This window comes from Rutidosis leptorrhynchoides, chromosome 3 (genome assembly GCF_046630445.1).
Source record: "Rutidosis leptorrhynchoides isolate AG116_Rl617_1_P2 chromosome 3, CSIRO_AGI_Rlap_v1, whole genome shotgun sequence".
NCBI classification, from domain to species: Eukaryota; Viridiplantae; Streptophyta; class Magnoliopsida; order Asterales; family Asteraceae; genus Rutidosis; species Rutidosis leptorrhynchoides.
In genome coordinates, this window is record NC_092335.1 from 236125375 (window position 1) to 236148258 (window position 22884).

At 31.8% G+C, this 22884-nt stretch overlaps 1 protein-coding gene and 1 long non-coding RNA gene across 12 annotated transcripts; both read left to right on the plus strand.

Moving 5' to 3' along the window:
• The first annotated feature begins 495 nt into the window (after positions 1-495).
• Positions 496-10330, plus strand: LOC139897287 (DNA replication ATP-dependent helicase/nuclease JHS1). Its single transcript, XM_071879982.1, has 34 exons — positions 496-739; positions 773-999; positions 1322-1489; positions 1578-1793; positions 1830-1892; positions 2196-2405; positions 2487-2537; positions 2939-3000; positions 3149-3281; positions 3366-3476; positions 3621-3717; positions 3836-3918; positions 4084-4146; positions 4268-4414; positions 4495-4550; positions 4646-4814; positions 5344-5400; positions 5642-5776; positions 5871-6098; positions 6220-6294; positions 6761-6882; positions 6982-7054; positions 7212-7316; positions 7396-7563; positions 8112-8181; positions 8288-8439; positions 8524-8601; positions 8675-8767; positions 8842-8979; positions 9114-9153; positions 9225-9298; positions 9718-9852; positions 9941-10060; positions 10144-10330. The coding sequence occupies exons 1-34, from the start codon at positions 496-498 to the stop codon at positions 10318-10320; spliced, it is 4140 nt and encodes a 1379-aa protein (XP_071736083.1). The 3' UTR covers positions 10321-10330.
• Positions 10331-11665: 1335 nt separating this feature from the next.
• LOC139897288 (uncharacterized) lies at positions 11666-16302 on the plus strand. Of its 11 annotated transcripts, XR_011776502.1 has the most exons (13): positions 11669-12045; positions 12157-12169; positions 12313-12400; positions 12513-12614; positions 12730-12832; positions 12935-12973; positions 13126-13186; positions 13311-13488; positions 13722-13827; positions 13904-14013; positions 14531-14635; positions 14714-14791; positions 16049-16302. It is a non-coding gene; the product is annotated as an uncharacterized lncRNA (long non-coding RNA). The 11 variants fall into 11 exon arrangements; XR_011776506.1 differs by having other exon boundaries at positions 11666-12169; positions 13935-14013; XR_011776507.1 differs by having other exon boundaries at positions 11666-12169; positions 13729-13827; positions 13935-14006.
• Positions 16303-22884: the final 6582 nt, after the last annotated feature.

The window sequence follows — 22884 nt, forward strand, 5'->3', positions numbered from 1 at the left end:
CGTGTTGGCGTGTTACTGGGTGAGGGGTGAGGTGTTTGATGGACGTCTGGTAAACTGGTAGATAATGAGTGGTGTGCTGAGTGACTTGTTAATGGGTAGGGGTGTAGTATTTTTTTCTTTCATATATCACAATATATCCGCTGTTCACCAATTAAAACTGGACACATCATCAAATTAGTTGAACACTCTTCAATTTGCTCCGTGTTGAATTCCAGCACGCGACCATGCCAACCCCAGCACGCCGCGTTAGTTGCGTGTTGAAGACGTGTTCGGTGCACCCAAGGCCCAACACGCTAAGGTCAGAGATGTTCTTAGAGCCTACAAATAGGCCGTCTTAATAAAAATCCAAACAAAGCTTACTTATTTCCCCCCACTCCCCAAATCAGCACTCAAATAATCATTTTTTGGCGGGAAACAAAGTATCACACACTCATTTCATCTTCTCCCTTTCACATAATACACACACTGAAACACACACATATCTTCATCAAAAAAATGCCGCCGAGAAAGAAATCCACCGCTGCCTCCGCCGGCTGCAGCGGATCAAAGAAACAAAATCAAATCCAACAACAACAACAATCATCTCAAAAACCCTCCAAATTCGGTATCCAACATTTCTTCGAACGCCACACTCAAAACTCACAAAAACCACCATCAATTGCAAAACCGCATTCCCCAAATGTCGAATCGGATCCTGGAAAAACATCCGCCCCGGTTTCTGATACCCGTACGAATACTAGTAGTATTGATGTAACTGCAGTTAGTAACCAAGCTAGTGATAGTTCTGATTTGGGGGTAAATGTAAACCCTAGAATTAATTCGGATTCAAGGAATGAGAAAAACGTCAGTAATAATAGAAATTGTTCTCAAAGTACTCCTGTTGAAGATGGTTTAATACCGGTTGTTATGGTTGATGACGATAGTGGGATTCAATTAGAGGTTTCACCTGAGTTCTGCAAATCTGTTTCGCGTAAACGAATAAAGTTTTCCCCTGGGATGGTAAGTTATATTTTAGGTTTATTTAATTTTAGCTGCAAGTTTTATATTATTTGTTGCCATGCCTGTTCTTAGGAATGAGTAACAATAGAGTCTATATCTCAGATTTACAGGGGTGCTTGATATTGCTTATATTTTAACAACATATGCTAGTAAGTGTAAGTAGAGAAGCACATACTCCGTAATTAACTATATTTACAGAAGGGTAAATTTATAAATTAAAATCCACCAATGTTCAAGGTTGTAATTCTTTTTTTTTTTTTTTATAAATTGAAATTTGCTTGAGACGTGACATGCTCACTTGGTATCAATTGTATCATGTTAGTTGATAAACCAAAGCCAGGATGATGGTGGTGATGAGATCACATGGAGGATTTCGCCAGTAAACGAGCGACTTCATGCATTAACAAAGAATTTAGTGGAAGGGCGAAAAGTTTTAGGAGAATCTTCCCGATTTAACATAATGAAATTCAAACAAAGTTCCGAGAACAAGGCATGCATCATGTTTTTTAGTGTTATCAATTGATTATCACCTAATATACATACAAAGTTTTGAGTTATTGTCATTGCTTGAAATACAGCTTTCTTCATGTTCGACACTCAAGATAGATACATTGCTATCTTCTCCCTCATCGAAAGCTGCTGAAAATTCATTGAAGTTTTTGAAGGGGATCAACTTGGAAAAACGCAATCTTCATCAAGATATGATTTTGTGTGGTAACAGTGAAAAAGCTAATGATAAGGTATTCTATATCATTCTTTATCATTTTCCCATCCCCTTTTTAGCATCTTTTATGGTTTTGTTTTTTGACATGTTTTGTGATTGAATACAGATTTCTGATAGCATTGATGCTAATGAAGAATCAGCTCAGTTGGGTTCAAGGCAACACAAAAAGGTACCTTCAGTCTTCTGTTTTGCCAGAAACTAGAGGTGGTAGTATGGGTGGTTTGGGCGGGTTAAGTAACCAGTCGAAATGGGATGAATCTGGTTGAACCGAAACATTCAACTTCTTATATAAACCATGAATGCTTTTGGATTAAAAATACATTTTCTTCTAAGCTAAATTAAGTTATTTAACATAGAGATAAACCACAACCCGAATTGACTCATATATAAATAAATGGATTGAAATTGCCACCTCTAATGAAATTCATTGCATTTGGACTGTCTCTTCACTTATTTTTGCTTTGATTTTTAGGCATTGCTTGAACTTCTAGATCAAGTAGAAGATGCACTTTCTGTTGAAGATCAAGTATCTACGAATCCCAGAAGTTCATCAGCTTCATATAAAAATAAACACAGCAATGAAATATTTGTTGGGTCTGATGTTTCGGTTGAAGGACCAGTTATGGGTTCTACCGAAATGGTCAAGACAGAATCTCTCAGCGTCAAATATCTTGTGTTTGAGGTATGTTTAACTAACTTATCATCTTTGATTTGATAATATAAGCCTGGTGCGTTTCATTACGCAGTATCTTTCTATTTGTAGGTATCAGATAAGCAGTATGTTGGTTCAAATGGCTCTCAATGCTCTTCAAAGGTTTGTTTTTGAATACAAAAAAATGCTAGTTATACTTTAGTAAAGAGGTGCCAAGATGGGTTGCTTGGGTAATTGGTTAATTGAAATGACTAATTTTTATTATGCATTAAAGTGGGTCAGGTTGTTATTTCCCACAAATACTTGTACTTTTTTACTTTTTCAGTAATATGTGATTAATGTGAATTATCTAAAGTTTTAAGTAAAAGTACAGAAGTTGTATGCATACATATAAGCTTTGGATAACTTTCCACCCATTTGACCCGTTCTCATTTTTAAGTTTTAATTTGACCCATTTGAGAAAATACATGACCCAATTCGGTGTATACACAAGTAAAGAGGTAAAAGTTGCAACCTGTACTCCAATGCATTTTAAGTTTGATATAATCGGATAACATGCTCAGGTGTTAAGGTTACTAAATGAGCAATGTGGAGAGGAGAGGACGGTCTATTTGTCTGATGATTGGTAAGTTGCTGAATCTATTTCTTTAACGTCCTATAAGCCAATTATATATTTATATATAAGTTAATATTAACAAACCTTAATATAAATGTATATATATTCAATCTTTAATCATATGTATATGTAACATGTATGTTTGTATATATTTCAGGTTATATAGTGTCATAGCACCTGGTGATACGGTACATGTAATAGGCGAATTCAATGAGGAGGGGAAATGTGATGTGAATCGTGACAAAAATTTTCTAATTGTTCATCCGGATATATTGGTTTCTGGAACAAGAGTAATATTTTTTTCTTTTGTTATGGTCATTTTATATATTATATGCTATTTATGATTTTTTATCAACAATTTGAAATGCCGATAGGTTGCTGCTAGTTTCAGCTGTCCACGGCGCACTGTTTTAGATGAGAGGTTGAAAAACAATGAACAATCATCAGCAGCATTAGTTGGCACTTTATTGCACCAATTATTTCAGGTCATTTGTTCACTATACTTGCAATGTTCAGGGAGTTCATATAAGAGGTGGCAAAATGGGTGAAGGTGGCAAAATGGGTGGTTAAGGCAGGTTGTATTCATTACATTATACGTTAAGCTGAATGTACTTATCAATCTCTTATAGGCCGGACTTTTAACTGAAACTCCAACCAAAGACTTTTTGGAGCAGTATGCAAGTGTCTTGCTTCAGAAGAATTATGAGAGTCTCTATGCCTGCGGAGGTCATAAAAACTTATTTTTTTTCTAGAAACTAATAAAGATCAAAATATCGTATGTAACAAAATGTATGCATTGAAATGTATATTTTCATAACTTTTTTATTTATGCTGGTGATTGCAGTATATGAAGGTGATATTCACAAGACCATGATTGAGGCAATTCCTCGTTTACTTAGTTGGATCTTGCTCTATCGAGATTCAAAGGTGCTAAAGCTGTAAACAATCTCAATAAGTTCTTAATTCATTTTTGGGTTTTGATTGTAGTCCTAATTCTACCATTTATTTTTATTATACTTGGTGTTCATATTTATAGTTTTATAGATATTGTTCTTATCATGCATATATGTCTTGTAATATTAAAATGTGTAGGTTCCTTCTGCTAATGTTGATTTTGGCTCTAGTGATGGCCTTAAGAAGGTGAAGGTATCCGAGGTAGTAATCTCATGCGGTCTCATTGGTTGCCTGACTATATATATATTAATGATTTTTTCTTATAATACTTACGAACGTTAGTTGCCTAACCATGTCTGTTGGGATTTGCAATGATAATTAGGTTATTGATATTGAAGAGATGGCATGGGCTCCAAAATACGGGTTGAAAGGAGTTATAGATGCATCTTTGCATTTAAAAATTGCTAATGACACCAATGATTATATTATGCCTTTAGAGTTCAAAACCGGAAAAGCAACCAATGGGCAGGTACTTATGTTCAATTGACCTTATTTATAATATTCTTTAAACCATTTTTATTAAATTACTTGAATTTTTCCATGACGCAGGCAGCCATGGAACATAATGCCCAAGTGAAGTTGTACACCCTTCTTATGTCTGAAAGGTGTTCTAAAATCATATTTCTACCGTAAATGCAACTCCACAAAATTCTTTTTTATTCTCTTTTTACTAATCTTTTTATTTCCTCCTTTTTTGCAGATACAAAAGGAAAATAGATAATGGTCTGTTATATTATCTTCACACGGATCAGACTCAGGGAGTTACTGTTCAACGGTCTGACTTGGTTGGGCTAATTATGCGGCGTAATGAACTTGCAAGCGATATTTTGAAGGCATCAATGACACAGCAGCTTCCACCGATGTTGCAGGTTTCTTTTTTTTTATTTTTATTTTTTTTTTTAATTTTTTTTAAAGGTGGCAACTATGAACATTTACAAGGAGTTTTTTTTGAAATTAACAGTGTTTGGGTGGAATATATTGAAAGATGCCTAAGGTGTATCTACCAAGTTTGATATTATCCATAAATTTTTTTTTTTTTTTTTTTTTTTTTACGAGGAACCCCCTAGCGACGAGCCATAATGGCTCCCCTCTAGTTGGTAAACCCCGGGTAAACGGCAAGCCAGACCTCCACCGCTACCAGGCAAAACATCCTCTAGTCAATCAGTCACTAAATGGAGCTCGCCCCAAGGTATTTGCCTTGAAGGGAATCGAACCCGTGACCTCTTGCTTCATTGGAAGTCCTGGTGGCCACCCAGGCTATGCCTGGATGGTTGATATTATCCATATAGTTATAGTTATATGTTAAAAAGTCAAAATGTTACCTGACTGGCCTGGACCTGTTAAAATACCACCTTCAGTATTTTATTATGATGTAAAAACCTGGTAAAATTGTTTCAGGTCCCAAATATGTGCAAAAGTTGCCGGCATCTAAATGCTTGCACCGTCTATCATAAGGTACATTCTGTTCTTTAAAAACAATGTGCCAACATCAAAGCTTTCATTACACAATAAGTTTTAGAATTTAGCGGATGGAGCATACATATATTATATTGTTATCATAATAATGAATGATCAACACTCGTACAGCTACTTCCCCTTTAAGCTATATTTTATTTGACTCGTTTGACCGAATAATAATTAAAAAGGTCAAAATTTTGACCTAAGATAACTGTATCTGATGTGTTATATGTTGAAGGCACACAATGGAAGCATGGAAGGCAGTGGATTAGGAGATGTTTACAATTCTCTTGTAGATCACATAACAACTGATCATTGTATCTTTCTTAAAAAATGGGAAAGGTTGATTGATTTAGAAGCAAATGAATTGGAGGTAAAAAAATGCAAACTAAACTTGTATATTGTAATTAACTTCACTTTTGTTTTATATTATTTTTCCTTTTTTATGTGTGTTTTGTCATCCGCAGAGTGTTAAAAAAGAAATGTGGAGTTCAAATAGTTTGAAGAATCCAAACTCGAGTACTTGTTTATCTTCCATTACTATTGACACATCAGATCAAGCTCCACAAAAAAATGTCACTCAAAGCAATCGGTTTGTTTATCGATTTATACGCCAAGTTCACGATGGGGATGATTCAGATCCTTCATCTTCGGGAAGGGATTTGGAAAGCTCACTTAAAATTGGAGATTATGTGGTAATCTTTGACCATAATCATTGGTTGATTAAGTTTATAAAGTCAGACGTTAGTTGTTTCTTTTATTACCTAATTTATGAATTTATGATTAATGATATAATTTCATCTTACATATTCTTAGATCTTGAGTACTGATCCTGCTCGTCTTGTGGTTGGAAGAGGTGTCATAATGGACCTCACTCGCATTAATGTTATGGTAACTCATTATTTAAATAGTTTATAGAATAGGTTATGAGTTGTTGCAAGTTATGTTAAATCTCTAATTCTCTAAACAGGTAAACTTTTCAACTTATACTACTGAAATGGATCAAGCAGACTAAAAATGGCCCAAAGTGTATATTAAAGCATAAAACTTTTCAACTAGTTTATGTTAAAAAAAAACCAAGTTATTATTGAAATGAAAATGATGTACTTGTTAATCATGGTTGATTTACTGTTTTTCTTGTTTTAAATATAAACCAATACTATTTGAACCCAAAAGTTATTCGGGTTATCCCAAGCCAGTTCATACAAAAATACCCTGCTTAACTTGTTACCCAAACCACCCATTTTACCACTTTCTATCAAAGAACACTAACAACAGATAAAGTTGCTATTTTGCAATGTATTTTTTCTCATGGTATCACAAAAAGTTAGAAACTGCGATTCAATTGCTTTTACAGGTGTCATTTTCAAAGCGCTTAAGGCTTCCAGGGAGTAGTCCTTCTAGAATCATCGATGATCTTCGTAAAGAGGTTTGGCGGATAGATAAAGATGAGTTTACTGCATCATTTGCTACAATGAGGTAGTTATTGATTCTTATTGCTATTTTCACATATGAATGTTTACATTATCTTATAAATCACATTTTGTGTAAGTTGATTTACAAATATCTATTTTCCAGGTTTAACCTCATTCAAATGTTTTTACAAGATGATAGGAGTTCCCACCTTCGAAGGATGATTGTGGACCTTCATGTAAGCCTGAATTTTTGTGGAGTTTGACCCATTGGAGACAAAAATATAACCCGAATTAACCCGCTCATATGCTAATGGATCATATTAGACACCTGAATTTTCATATTATCTTTCATTTTTACCTTTTGTAATTAGGTTTATTAAATATATTATGTAGGCTCCTCGATATGATGGTGGTTGTATATTCAGTCAAGATCCTGCTGTATCATACATTTGGTCAGAGAAGACTTTAAATAACGATCAACGCAAAGCAATACTAAAGGTTAGTATCGTATTTTTCGTTTCAATTTCATTTATTTTTGGTTGTTTACTTATTGAGATCATTATGCTTTTTTTTCCAGATACTTACTGCTAAGGATTATACACTTATTCTAGGAATGCCTGGTACCGGAAAAACATCAACTATGGTCCATGCTGTAAAAGCATTATTAATGAGAGGTTCTTCTATTTTGCTGACATCATACACAAACTCTGCTGTTGATAATTTGCTTATCAAATTAAAATGCAAGGTATTGTCTACAATTTAATATATTTTCATCTGGATTATAAGCTATCATATTTGTTTGGTTTATGTTAGATGTCCCAAGATGGCCTTATTGAGCAGTTGGCTAATGGGTCAGGTTAAAATCGGTTTTTTTGGTATGGGGCATAACGGGTCATGTCTGGCTGTTCTGCAAGCAGTTTGTTTTGATTTTAAAAAATTTGTTTACGTGTTAATTGTGATGAAAAAACATCAGATTGCAATTTGTATCGTTAAATTAATATGTTTTAGAGGTTGTATGCTTGTGTTCATTAACAATAGACTTTTGGCCGTTTTCAACGCGTTTGCCCCACTCCAGTTAGCTGCATATTATTAAATTGAGGCACTTGAGCTCAAGTATAAACCAAATTCACCCATTCATAAATAAATGGGCAGATGTTGACATTGGTTATTCAATTTCATCAAATTAAGGCAAAAGGCAACTATATATTATGATTATGATGTTTATCATTTTAGTCTGCATTAAACTATATTTTTTTTTTTATGGACTGAACTGAATCATGTACTACACATCAGGGCATTGATTTTCTACGTATTGGTCGAGAGGAGGCTGTGCACGAGGAAATTCGTGGGCATTGTATCAATGGTTTGATTTATTTGCTTCAGGATTTAATTAAGACAACCTATATTTCTTTATCAGTTTTATCATATATATTGAATTGATTTATATTTATATTATAAAATATTCACAGCCGCTGATATGCAAAGCACCAAAGACGTTAAGTTGAAGCTAGACGAAGCCAAAGTAGTTGCAGTAACATGCCTAGGGATAACTAGCCCACTGCTTTCTAACAAGAAATTTGACGTTTGCATTATGGATGAAGCCGGACAGATCACACTTCCTGTACATAATTCTTTCTTCCTCAATTTTTTTTTTAAAACTTTTTAAAAACAAGAAATACCCGAAACATGTTTTTTTTTCTTCTAGGTCTCATTGGGACCCTTGATGTTTGCATCAATGTTTGTACTTGTTGGAGATCATTATCAATTACCTCCGCTTGTGCAGGTACTTTTTAAATCTCTTATTTTAATTTTTTTTTATTTTAATTTTTTTGACATTGTAATTTTCTCAATTTTAGAGTACCGAAGCTAGGGAAAATGGAATGGGCGTGAGTCTCTTTTGCAGGCTTTCAGAAGCACATCCACAGGCGATTTCAGCTTTGCAAAGCCAGGTGTATATTTAGTTAGTCTTTATGTTACATTAAAATTAAGAATTATGTTTAACTGTTATATTTTAACATTTCAGTACCGTATGTGTGCACCCATTATGGAGCTATCGAATGCTTTGATATATGGTAATAGATTACGTTGTGGTTCTCTTGATGTAGCAAATGCAAAACTTGAGTATACATGTTCAACATCTTTGCCCTTGTGGCTAAAAAAGGTAATTATCTTTAGGCCATTCACATTAATAGCAAGACTATTTATTACATCATGCTCAACCTTTTTTTGTTATATTAATTATAATAATAATAATAATAATAATAAATATCATATATTCTTTGTTAATCATATTAGGTTTTGGATCCACTCAGACATGTATTGTTCGTTAATACAGGTTTGTATGTTATCCTATCATTGAATTCTTATCAAGATTACTTGTTTTTTTACAATAATTTTATGTCACAGATCTTTTACCGGGTTTAGAGGTTAAAGATTGCAAGACGGTAAATAATCCACTTGAAGCATACATAATAACCGAGGTACTTTTTTTTTTTCCTCAATTATTCTGTGTGACATTTAAAAGGTCCACTTGATGAATACATGTTTTGAAAAGTAAACCAATTTTTTTCAACTAAAAGGCACCAATAAGCTTTAATAGTTAACCGGATCAACCGTTGAAGCTTATGCAAAACAAAAGCCATTGAAACTTGTATTGGACTAATACTATTTTGCTATTTTGAAGATTCATTTTATACTTAAATTCGGATTTCTAATATTTTGGCACTAAGTTGCAATAGTTGGTCTGTAAAGTTATATGAACAGATTTTGCATCTCATTGCTGGATTATGTGTTGAATTTAGTTACATATCTGCTCCAACTAAACTGATAATTAATATTACATGCAATTTGATCTAATTTTTTGATACCATTTGTATTTTCCCTGGTTATTTTTTTCCAGATAACTGATAAAATGACGTGTCAAGGCATTCGGGGAGAAGATATAGGTGTTATAACTCCTTACAACGCTCAGGCCAACCTCATTAAACAATATGTTTCAAAATCAGTGGAGATACATACCATTGATAAATACCAGGTAATACCTTTATATTAATGTTTTCCATCTTCTCAATCGAAACACAAAACAACATAGTCTAGTCTGATTAATGCGTGCTACCATGCAGGGAAGGGACAAAGATTGCATATTGGTGTCGTTTGTACGTTCAAGCAACAATCCAAAGAACTGCAAATCATCATTGCTAGGAGACTGGCATAGGATCAACGTGGCTCTTACTCGCGCCAAGGTTAGAAATGCACATGTCATTCTGATTGTTTGTGTTCTTATAAAAGATGAAACGTTTACGTGTTGTTTGTTAATTGGGTGCAGAAAAAGCTGATTATGGTTGGGTCACAAAGAACACTGTCATATGTTCCAATACTGAAGCTTTTAATAGAGAAAGTAGAAGGAGGATCTTCTATATTGAATGTAAATAGAAATGATATTGACATTAACAACCACCATAAACTAGAGCTTACAAAATGCTCCCAGATAAGGTCATTGTAAATTTGTTATCTTCAACTCATTATTAATCTTTTGTCAAACTGCAAATGCAGTTAAAACAAAATAATTATTTCAAAAGAAGTTTGTTTGTAATCTTTTTGACTTTTTAAAATGAAGGCTTATTCACGGGTGTTTATTGAGCTTATTTATCATGGCTGATAGGTTTATTTATCGGGTTTATTTAGCTTTTGCTCTTTGTTTAGTGATGGAACTCGTTTACTGCTTCTGATCCTTGCAGGGCTTTTGGTTTGATTGTATTTTTGTTTGTCCTTTTCATCTATCGATCGCCAGTTATGTAATGTTTCTTTGATTACCTCATGTTAATATGCAAATGTACAGTTTCGGTCCAAACTTTGGTACTTTAACAGCTTAGTTCCTGTTGAAAAATGAATAAACCAAGAGTAGTCATGTATGACGTACATTACATTTCAAGGCTACTATACCTAAAAGCTTTCCGGTTACATTTTCGTTCCTTGTACCAATGAAACCGCTTCTAGGGTATTTTGATCATTTCTTTGAAGAGCTCATGACAACACATTTGTGAGCCCTAAAACGTGCAACATCAAGTGCTAAGAGAACACAAAATCAAAGGTGTCAATGTCACCCTTGCTTATCAATATCAAACTGCCTTGTAACAGAATTCGATACTTTTGCTTCTCGAAATCAGATGGCCTATGAAAAACAAGGCTATTGATTGTTTTGGCTTCATTATATCTTTACATTTTTATGTGCTCTATTATGTGAACTATTAGCGTCACCCTCATGAACATAAAATCTATCTTTTTTGTTCCAATTACGAAAACCATCGATCACAAATGCATCACTCTCAAATTGTTTTCTAGCTTGATCTCTAAATAGTTAACACCACGAACAATACGCCTTGTCTACCTTTACTCTATACTCTAATCAACGAGATTCATCAAACCAAGTTACTACAAAACGTCTATCTTTGGGGTCTACCTCTTTGGTCAGGAACAAATGACCAGGTGATTGACGAGGTCCTCTTTGCACAATAAAGTCTTCTGATATCGTCTCTTTGATTAGGGTCACAGGCTAAAAAAAAATTCCTAGCTTCAGGATCCAAGGAAGATCGTTTATATCAATTTTGTTTGGCATTGAAGGGGTAGAACTAGATGTTGAAAATCTGTTAAAAGCATTTGCACTTGATGGTCTTTCTTCATCGGATGGTAGTTTTCTTTTTACAAATCTTTATATCTCTATATTATTAGTAATTATAAAGTAAAATATACAGATTACAACTATATAGAAGAAACTACACATGATATAAATTAATTAATATTTATTTACACTTTATAATTTATAAATCATGAAGATGAAGATAAATCCACCGTGTCATTTCCTCCTTAATGCTCTAATTAGCTTAATGACGTGTTATTTTACTAATTAATCTTGATTAATAGTAATAATCATAATTACACATGTCCTGTATATTTACGCCGTGAAAAAAAATCCCTTTGAATCAGTTGGTATTCCACAAATTCTTAATTAGGGTTCCGAAAATCAGATCTAAGATACACCACAAAATCACCACCCCTTCAATCTATACTATACTCTGTATGCATCATCTATGATCTAGAATCTTATGTGTATTGATCCTTGTGTTTACACACCCACAGTCTGTTTTTACATATGTGAGATAAACCACCTACGTATTGGAGGTGCAATCAACCGTCAAACCCATTCACCGATCAACACAATCTGCTAAAGGTAATATTCTTAAGGTTTTTATACTTGATATAACAATCAGTTTTCATATTAATCAACCAACATGTTCTCTTTATTAAGTCGGATCCATCAGTTATTGAACCTTCAATAAAGATCATAGAATCAGGTACGTACTCAGTTTTTTTGCATCGATTTATAATTTATGTTCTTCGATTTATTGTTGGTTTAATCCGTAAACCAAACACAGTCATTTTTATGTTTCATCTATTAAAATGCCACAATAATATCATGCTTATTGTAAATAATTAGGTATGATTTGAAACGGTCTACATCACTTTTGGATTTACAGCCATTTTTTGATTACATCATCGTTAATACAAGACATAACTGATGCAAGGTATGTTCATCTATTATTTAGTTCTTTTGTTTAATTCATACCTGATATATATATTTAATTCAAAACTGATCCATTTGAAAAGTTTTTCTTATCAGTGTTTATTATGGTGTAGAATCTGATCCATTATGTATATAGATGCTGGTGGTCAAGAATCTGATGATGGTAAATTGTATAGTTCAAAATGTAAGGAGATAAATTTTTTTGTCTTACCAAGGTATTGTTACCCGTGTTTACTTGATATACGCTAATTTTGGTGAGGGTTTAATCGACAACGACATACATCACAACCAATCTAATATTCGGTGGTTTGATGAATTTTATGATATTAGGGTCACTGAAGCTGAATGTTGGTTGAATTTATGTCTGTGCTTTTATATTTTATGGTGAATCTGCTGGAATCAACATAGATGATATATCATACCTCATATGAAAGTAAGATTGTTGATGTTAGTTTTATTATCATATGATTTAAATATTTTTTTAGTCACATGATATTGAGTAACATCTGACATTTATTATTTTGATGCTCACAAGGTGTTCGATGAAATGATCTTATGAATTTGTGTATTGAAGGTTCGTAAAATATATTTTTTTAATCTGTTTTATTGCTCATCCTTTTCATTGCTTTTTTTTTATTGTTGATTTTATGTGGACGTTATAGTGTTTAATTATCATTCCCTAATATCAAACATGATTGCTTAAAATTTTGAACTTTTTGTGGTTAGGTTTTGTTTTATCTACGCTGTTTGTCGGATTTAGTTGTAAAATCCATCAGTGCTTAAACAGGTAAGTTTGATATTAGTAATCAGTTTTTTTATCGTGATTAATGTTATCGTTATTTGCGTATTTTCCGATTGCTTAAGATTGTAGCGTTGACTATTGTTAATGTTGATGGGTGTTTGGGTATTAGAGGACTACTTAACCGTGCTTTGGAACCAAGCTACACATATGTTGGCTGAACTCTCATGTTGCAAGAAGTTTATGAATCAAATGCGTATTTTGCTTTGTTTGTTCAACTAGACATATGCTCTTGATGAAATGCTCAAGTTTCAGTTAATATTTTGGGAAGTTGGATTAATTACCAGCAGGTATGTAAAAGAATACTTCATATCGATTCCTGATATATTGGATCATATTAGCTGATTTTTTTTATCATTAATTGTTATTTAAATTTATTGTCAAACTCTTTTGTTTTGAAACTTCGCTTCAAGTGTTGTAAACTTAGTTGTGATGTACAGGGTAATTTGTTTTTGTTACTTATGATTTTAAGTTTGCCTCATTGGTTTAACATAAACGAGTATTGATTATCTATTCTGTCTAGAGGGCAGTTGTAATGGTTCCGATAAGGAAACTGATGCAGGAAGTGTATACGGAGAGTTTATAACTTCCATTTCACGATCTCTATATTTGCAGAGTGTCTTCTTTAGGTTTGTTTCCAATGAACAATAAACCCAGTTTCCCTAATATCATCTCTGCTTAACATAATGGTTTCATTTTTATTAGGCCTCCAAATTAGTTGTGGTTGGTATTTCAGAGGCTAAGCATATGTCACATGAAGGTCTGACCCAACAATCTTGACTGATGAGTAAAAGATACATCTTGCTTGGTAATAAGTAATCACAGCTTCCTTATCCTTAAAATATATATTTCTATTGATTTACTACTCTTATTTATGCTTTTCTACTTATAATTTATACATTATAATATGTCATATAGTACGCAGTAGTACAGTAATAGTTTGCCTGTTTATCTTTCATAGAGAAGGATTTTATAAAAAATCAGTTACTTATAGAGGTGGCAATATGGGCTCATTCAAACAAGTTTATATGTATTGTTACCAATTTAAGGGCTCATTTTAACCACTGGATTAATGCTTATATGCTACATAGTTAGTCATTAATGTGCCGAGATAATCGGTTGAATAATATTAGGCTAAATAGGTGGCCATTAATATTAGTCCAAACGGGTCAAGTCAAGGTAATGCTAAATAGGTATTCATTTCATTGTTTGCTTTACTATTTCTTTTGATGTTTAGATTGGATTGAACAATTAGTATTAACATATATGAAGGATTGTATTTGTTTTTAGTTTTCTAATATATCATCTTAATTTTGATATTTGTTATTGCAGTTCAGACTGGGTGTAGATGAAAAGAAGATTGAATCTGAGAGTAATGTTGTTCTTGCTTCTATTGAGAACATTCAGTATGCAGTCACATTGGATGTCCTAAAAATGGTATCTCAAATGTTATGATTATATATTTTTGTTGATACTTACTATCTTCAGCATTGTTATCTTAATTTCGATGATTAGGTCTTCTCTTTGGACCTGTGTTGACGATTGCCATGGATTACAAAGATGAAGGATTCCAAGCTTCTATTCATTACCTTGGTGAGTTATTGATATTGTACATAATTCTGTATGCATGCTAATTTGTGTAAAATTATTGCTACACTACATAAATGTTTGGTACTATATTATGATAATCAACTAATAATAGAATCTATGGATAATAGTGCACATGGGTTGATAGTCCTGGGATATGGGGAATGAGATATGTGTAGGTATATAATACAATGCATAATGTAAAAAGTTTACTTTATTTAATAACATTTATATCAATAATGGCATGGAAAGTGAGAACGATGTGTCACGACCTCTTTCCCCATGATTGCCTTTGAATACTGAGTTGAAACGGATTTGTGTCGAAATGTTGCGTAAGTCGAAACAGGCCATCTTTTAAATGGGTTGTGCGGGTCGGACTAGGATGTTGAACCCAAGTAGTTGGGCGCACAATGGTCCCACCAATCAAGTTGGTGTTACTTCAGCCTGTTATTGTAACCGATGTTCTGTAGCTGGGTTTATAGACTGATGTGTCGGTTTTCAGGACGAGAAATTCTATGCTTACAAAAAGGTTTTACAAAATGACTTGTCATTATGTTATTGTTTAACTTTTCTCACACTGTTTTATCACTCCTAATCTTATTGGTGACGCCTCATCGTGTAAGAAATATTTAGTAAAATTTATGTAAGTCTAGGATTTCTCTTTCAGTACAGTGAATTGGAATCCCAGGGAAAATAGATAATAAATTTGTCAGGAGGTTAGGTCCGATCATACTTCTTTATGTCTTGTAGCCTTACTTTATGGGTTTTGGATGTGCATTTTGACAGTGATTAATTTATCTTAAATAATCATAAGCGCGATATAAGTTGTAACAAAAATGAACTGTAGCTGAGTGTGCTTATGGTGTTTGAAATCTCATTAGCTTTTCATGTATCGGTAAACTGTGATCAAGTAAAAAAAAAAAAATCTGCATGAAAGCTGGATGGATCCAAGCTTATTTATATTTAAGGTGTTGTTTTGGTTATGTTATTGATTTAACATATTGTTAAATAGTTGGTGCTTGGTCCACCTTGAAAAGTTGAAAGCAACATGTCTGCTATCAAATAGGGAGAATTACTATGGCTAATATGTTTTTTTTGATTTTTATAATATTCACCAATATGAATAATTTTTTGGCAGAAAGCTGCAATATATTGAACATTTTCGCACAAAGTGAAAATAAGGCTTACAGCAGAAATACATGGGCTTATAATATTTACCTATATGAATGATGGACTAATGAACTACCGTGTTAATGTTAACAGGGGTGAAGATTAAAGTCGGACTTAACTAAAAGAAGGGGATAGAGTTTAAATGATTAACTGTGATTATAACTTAAGTCAACTATTGAATAAAGCGACCGAGACAAGTTCATTTCTAGACGAGTATATTTAGATGTTTTCGTTGTGATTTGAATATAAATGTATTCATAGCGTTTACGAATTTACGATACAGATTTATTCAATACATTTGGTTTCAGTACAAATACTATCAATAATGAAGGATTTGGTTATTCTAATTGTATCATACAGCTAATCAGTATCAATATTAAAGTTTCGATTTTTTTTTTTGTAATTTTGTTAATAATTGATTGTTCATGTTTATTGTAAACATAATTTATATTTTAAGATTCGATATATATAATATTATATATAAATACATATTTAATAAAACTATTTTAAAAAGTCAACGTGAGTCAACACCCGTTGCGTCCACGTTGCATCCCCTGTTGCGTCCGACGCGTCATTTTTTAGGCATGATTGATGCGTCCCCGACTCACGTCTTTTACAACCTTGATCATGGGAATAAAAAGTGGAGGTTGTACACCCACAACTGTATATCCCATATTTGTGTCACTTAAGTGTACATCTGTAACTCTGATGTACCTTATGTATATACATCATCATATGTTTCATTATTATCATCTTTTAACATTTACTTCATGTACAAGGGTTGTTTTAGAAATAAATATTTGTATTAATTTCTTGATTTGGTTCAATGAATATAGATATTCACTCCACTATATGTGTTTCAATACTTACAATCAAGGTGATCATTCATATCTATACATTGATGTTACATTTTCACATTTTCTTCAATAGTAACAGGACGACATTATATATATGAACAATTGAACGTTCAATAATAACTGCATAACTGCATTCATTCATATTGGTTCCAACACTAATGATTTTAGTAATTTTGGTTCTTAAAGATAGACTAACAGTAATGGATGATGATTGTATTATAGCTATATCTATGTATAAATTGCTCTAATGCACTTTTCACTTTATATGCAGAAATAAACAATGAACATGTTCTATTTGCTTTCCTTAATGTATGTGTAATGACTAAAACAAGCTTTATGTTATCCAACTCTTGGTTATGTGTTTTGTGTAAAAAAACCATACTTAAGGAATTCACCCATTAAAATACTCGTGACACTTTCTGTATAATATCGTTAATTACTATATCATTTAAGAATCAAGATTATTTGCGAAAGAGTTCCCGTGCAACGCACGGGCTCTTAAATCTAGTTACATATAAAACTAAAAATTAAACTCTTAAAGAATTGAATCATACAGTACAAAATAACAAAAAGGAATTATAGATAAGTACCTGAATGAATAACGATCAAACTTGTAACAATAAATAAATGAAGATATTAAATTATTCCTCAACGAAAACAACATCAGGTATCAAAAGAGTTTAAGAACTGCAAATATTCAAACAAAGTACTCCGTATTTGTTAACTGACTTGTGTAACGTCGCTTTGACATAAAATGTAAAATTGATGGATATTACGGATTATTATGAGTTATACGAGTATAATACGTCTACTGGTTTGAAGGTCAGGCCAAAAATCTTAAGAATGGACTTTTTAGGACCCTTTTGGGGCCTATAAAGTCAGTTTTTTTGTAGTGCCCTACCACGCTGTTATCTACTCCGTAGTATCTTTTGGAACGATTTGTGAAACTTGTGTCTGGAAGCCGTCGATTAAAGGTGAGGTTTTCAATTTGTTTGGTTCTTAGACCGCAACCAATGGTTTAGTCATTTGCACCTGTCACTTTATGATATCAAATGACACCACAGGTATAACCTCGTCATTTTACGTCGTTCTTAAGAATTTAACCAAATTCGTCAAACTAATGAACCTAAAAGACGGTGTTTGAATGGGGCCCATGTGCAAAAGTAACTCCACTAATTTTTGTTTTACCCTTGATGACCCATTTCAACATTTAAAAACAACAAAAAATATTCGTTTAGCGTTAGTTTTTAAAGAATTTTCAACTTGAATAATTTCAAAAAATAAATTTTTTATAACTTTTAAAACTTTATAATATCAATAATAAGTTTTTTTATGGTCCAACGGTGGTGTTTTTAGTTTTATTCAATGCAATATTTTTCTTTTAAATAATTAGTTTTTTAATTTGAATAATGAGTCATGAGTGGGTCCCGGTCTTTTTTGAAAAGGTATGTGATTGTTGGTAGGATTAAGTCTTTTTCAGTTATTTTGAAGAAGTAATGAGGTAGCGCTGATGTGTCACTCAGTCTTTTTTAAGAAGCATTTCATTGTTGGGAGTGGTCTTAGCGATGTATGTATGTATGTTTTGTTTTGTGTTGATGCTGCATGTTATTTTAGGGGTATTGCAGGAATAATTGTGTTTAGTGCAGACTTAAGAGTTATAATTCAATCAAAGGTGTAGTTTAGGGGTAGGTTGTGGTAATTTTTATGATGCAATGGTGTAGATTAGAAGTTTGAAATTAACATATCTCTATTATGACTTTCAATGTATAGAGGAAAAAAGAGATGGAGGTACTAAAGCTACGCTGAGTACTCTACAAAGTAGTCATATTAGCCCAGTTCTTAGAGTAATAAATTTAAGATATTTGAAAGAGTCGATAAAACATATTTTAGAATGGGTTGGGCTTTACGCAAACTAAATGCCTTCAATAACTAATTTTCAAAAACTTTTCGTTATAAGAATGTACAAAGTGTTATAGAGGATTTTTATTTTTTTTTCTTTTTTTTTTATTTATCTTTTTTTTTTTTTTTTAAATATGCTTCTGTTAATGATAACAAGACTTTTAAAACTCAAAATAAAATAAAAATACAATATTTTAGATAAAAGAAAAAGTAAAAAGCTTAATTTCTCAAACCTATAGTTTTTATCTTTAACGTATATCTGGTACTATACAGCACTATTTTGATACAAAGATACCAGTTTCATGTAAAATTTAGAAAAATAGTTGCTATTAGTTACTAGTCCGTCTCATTTTGACAGAGCATTATTTCTTTTTGAACTGTTTTAAATTAATAATTCAATTTCATAAATATAAAAATAATAAAGTAAATTTCTTCATGCACTTAACCCTTGCATATAAGACAAAAAAAAGTAAAATTATAAATTAAAGAAAAAATACACTGTAATGATGAGATTTTTAAACTCTATTTTTATTTTTTAATTATTAATATGGGAGAGAATAATATTTTGTTAAAGATGTATAGCGTTATTTAAAGAATTAATTGTTATAATTATAAAATTTTTTTCCCTCGACACTACTGATTCACAAAAGCGTTATTTTCCTTTGCATTCCATAGAATCTCATCATAAAAAAGATCATTTGTGAGATTTTTTTACCTAAAATAGTAGGATTTCTTTGACTAAAACCAACACCTTATAAGGATTTGTAAATCTCACTCTCAATCATTATTTCTAGACACAAGTAAAATATGTCATTTCCCATAGTTTTGATATATGTGCATTTTAGCATATATATATGGAAGTGAAATGTGAAGTAGTCAATTTTAGTTGAAGACATATATATAGGGTAATTATAAAAAAACCAACTTCATTATGTTAGTCAAGAGAGAGAAGACAATATAGGTATTGGGTATCGAGTCCTAGCCATTGGGATAGGGAATCCCTGTTTCAATTTGAAACTTAATTTACTTAATTTTTTTATTTTCCTATAAAAGGCTTCGGAGTAATATATATATATATATATATATATATATATATATATATATATATATATATATATATATATATATATATATATATATATATATATATATATATAGTGAAAGGATCCCTAGAGAACTAGAGTATGTAGAGAACCCATAGAACTCATAGATTGAACTTCAATCTATGTGGAGATTGAGCTTCAATCTATGAAAAAAAATTAGAATCTGCAAAAAAAAAAAAAAAAAAAAATATCTGCAAAAAAAAAAACAGTAAATCTGCACAGAAAAAAAAGTGAATCTGCAAAAAAAAATCCTGCAAAAAAACGTCAATCTGCACACAAAAAAAGTCAATCTGCACAGAAAAAAGTCGATCTGCAAAAAAAAAAAAACTGCAAAAAAAAAACGCAGATTGACTCAATCTGCATAAAAAAAAGAAAAAAGTCGATCTGTAAAAAAAAAAAAACTGGAAAAAATCGTCAATCTGCAAAAAAAAAAAGAAAAAAAAAATTCTGCACAGAAAAAAAAATCTGAAAAAAAAAAATGTGAATCTGCAGCAGATTTACTGAATCTGCACGAGTTCCATGAGTTCTCTACTACCTTTGGTTCTCCATGGATCCTCACCCTATATATATATATATATATATATATATATATATATATATATATATATATATATATATATATATATATATATATATATATATATATATATATATATATATATATATATGTTTTTGACGAAAAAAGACTTGTATTAATTGAAACACTGTAGTAAATATTACGGAGTACTGGATAGTGGATACACATGTGAGTCCTGTGTTAGTTAAAACTAGTCCGAACCGGCCCGCGCGTTGCGGTAGGGGCTTTCGGCCTGCGTATTCATATTTAACGTAGCGTTGTGTATTTACAGAGGGGAACACAGCACATGTGTTAAGTGCCGTTATGGATGTCGTTGTGTTAAGCGTTTTTTAAAAAGTATCCGTTTCGAACGTAGTTAGTTTTGTTTTGTTCAATAAATTTTTTCGAGTGTAACGGTGCTATCGGAAAAATTTAACTCGTGGCGAACAGAAAGATACGGGCTGTCGTTGTGTTTAGCGTTTTTTAAAAAGTGTCCGTTTCGCGTATAGTTAGTCCCGTTGGGTTCGCAAGATTTTTTCGAGTTGAACGGTGGTCTCGGAAAAATTCGGGTGTAATTAGTTTCTTTTATTTTAATAAAATTACATATTTACACTTTTTACCCCTGAATAATTGTAAACTTGAGGGACCATTGCGTAAATATAGCCGAAGTTGAGGGACCGTTTGTAATGTGAACGCAAACTCAAAACGAAAATCCGATATAACTGAAATAACGAAAAAGGCCACGCCTTTTAGTATATAAGTAGTTAAAATTGAGAAAAAGATATATGAAGTACAAAGCGTATAATAATATTAATATTAATATTAATATTAATATTGTGACAACCCGAAAATTTCCGATCAAATTTAAACTTAATCTTTATATGATTCCGACACGATAAGCAAAGTCTGTAATGTTGAGTCTCAAAGTTTTTGAACTGTTTCATATATTCAATTGACCTTCGACTGCTCTCGACGATTCACGAACAATTAATTGTAAATAGATATGTGTGTATGTATATATAAATAATAATTCGAAATATAATTTGAAGTATTATATGTTGTTGTTATTAAAAATTAATAAAATAAAACTACTCTCTCTCAAGTTCTCTCATATTGTTCTAAGTGTTCTTCATCATCTTCATCAAAATCTACATCAATCTAGCTCATAAATCCAAACATAAAACAACTTACAAAATAACTACTCAAGAACACTTCAAGAACACTTTCAAGTTTGCAAGTCTACTTCTAAGCTTTCAAATCTATTCCAAGTAATCATCTAAGATCAAGAAACCTTTGTTATTTACAGTAGGTTATCTTTCTAATTCAAGGTAATATTCATATTCAAACTTTGATTCGATTTCTATATCTATAACTATCTTAATTCAAGTAGAAATCTTACTTGAACTTGTTTTTATGTCATGATTCTACTTCAAGAACTTTCAAGCCATCCAAGATCTTTTGAAGCTCTAGATCATTTCTTGTCATTTCCAGTAGGTTTATCTACTAAATTTGAGGTAGTAATGATGTTCATAACATCATTCGATTCATATATATAACTATCTTATTCGAAGATTTAAACTTGTAATCACTAGAACATAGTTTAGTTAATTCTAAACTTGTTCGCAAACAAAGTTAATCCTTCTAACTTAACTTTTAAAATCAACTAAACACATGTTCTATATCTATATGATATGCTAACTTAATGATTTACAACATGGAAACACGAAGAACACAGTAAAACCGGACATACGCCGTTGTAGTAAAACCGGGGGCTGTTTTGGGTTGGAAAAATAAAAACTATCTTAATCTTTGAATTTGAAGTTTGTTTTCTGGAAAAATAATATTTCATATGAACATGATACTATATCCAAAAATCATGGTTAAACTCAAAGTGGATGTATGTTTTTCAAAATGGTCATCAAGATGTCGTTCTTTCGACGAAAATGACTACCTCTTTCAAAAACGACTTGTAACCTGTATTTCTGACTAAAAACTTATACTTTTTCTGTTTAGTTTCATAAATTTTAGTTCATTATGAAACTATAGCAACTTGATTCACTCAAAACGGATTTATAACAAAGAAATTATGGGTAAAACAAAATTGGTTAAAATTACTAGTTTTAGCTACGAAAATTTTATAACAAATCTATACTAACCATAACTTAACTAACTTATAATGTATTATACATGTATTCTAACATATATTATGTAATCTTGATAGACTATAGACACGTATACAATGTTTTGACATATCATATCGACGTCATCTATATATATTATTTGAAAAAACTATAGACACTCTATATGCGGTAATGCTCGAGTTAGCTATACAGGGTTGAGGTTGATTCCAAAATAATATATATACCTTGAGTTGTGATCGAGTCTGAGACTTGTATACACTGGGTCGTGGATTTATTCGAGATAATAAATATTGATTTATTTCTGTACTACTAACTGTGGACAACTAATTGTGGACTACTAACGTTGGACTGTTAACTTAACAAATTTAAATCG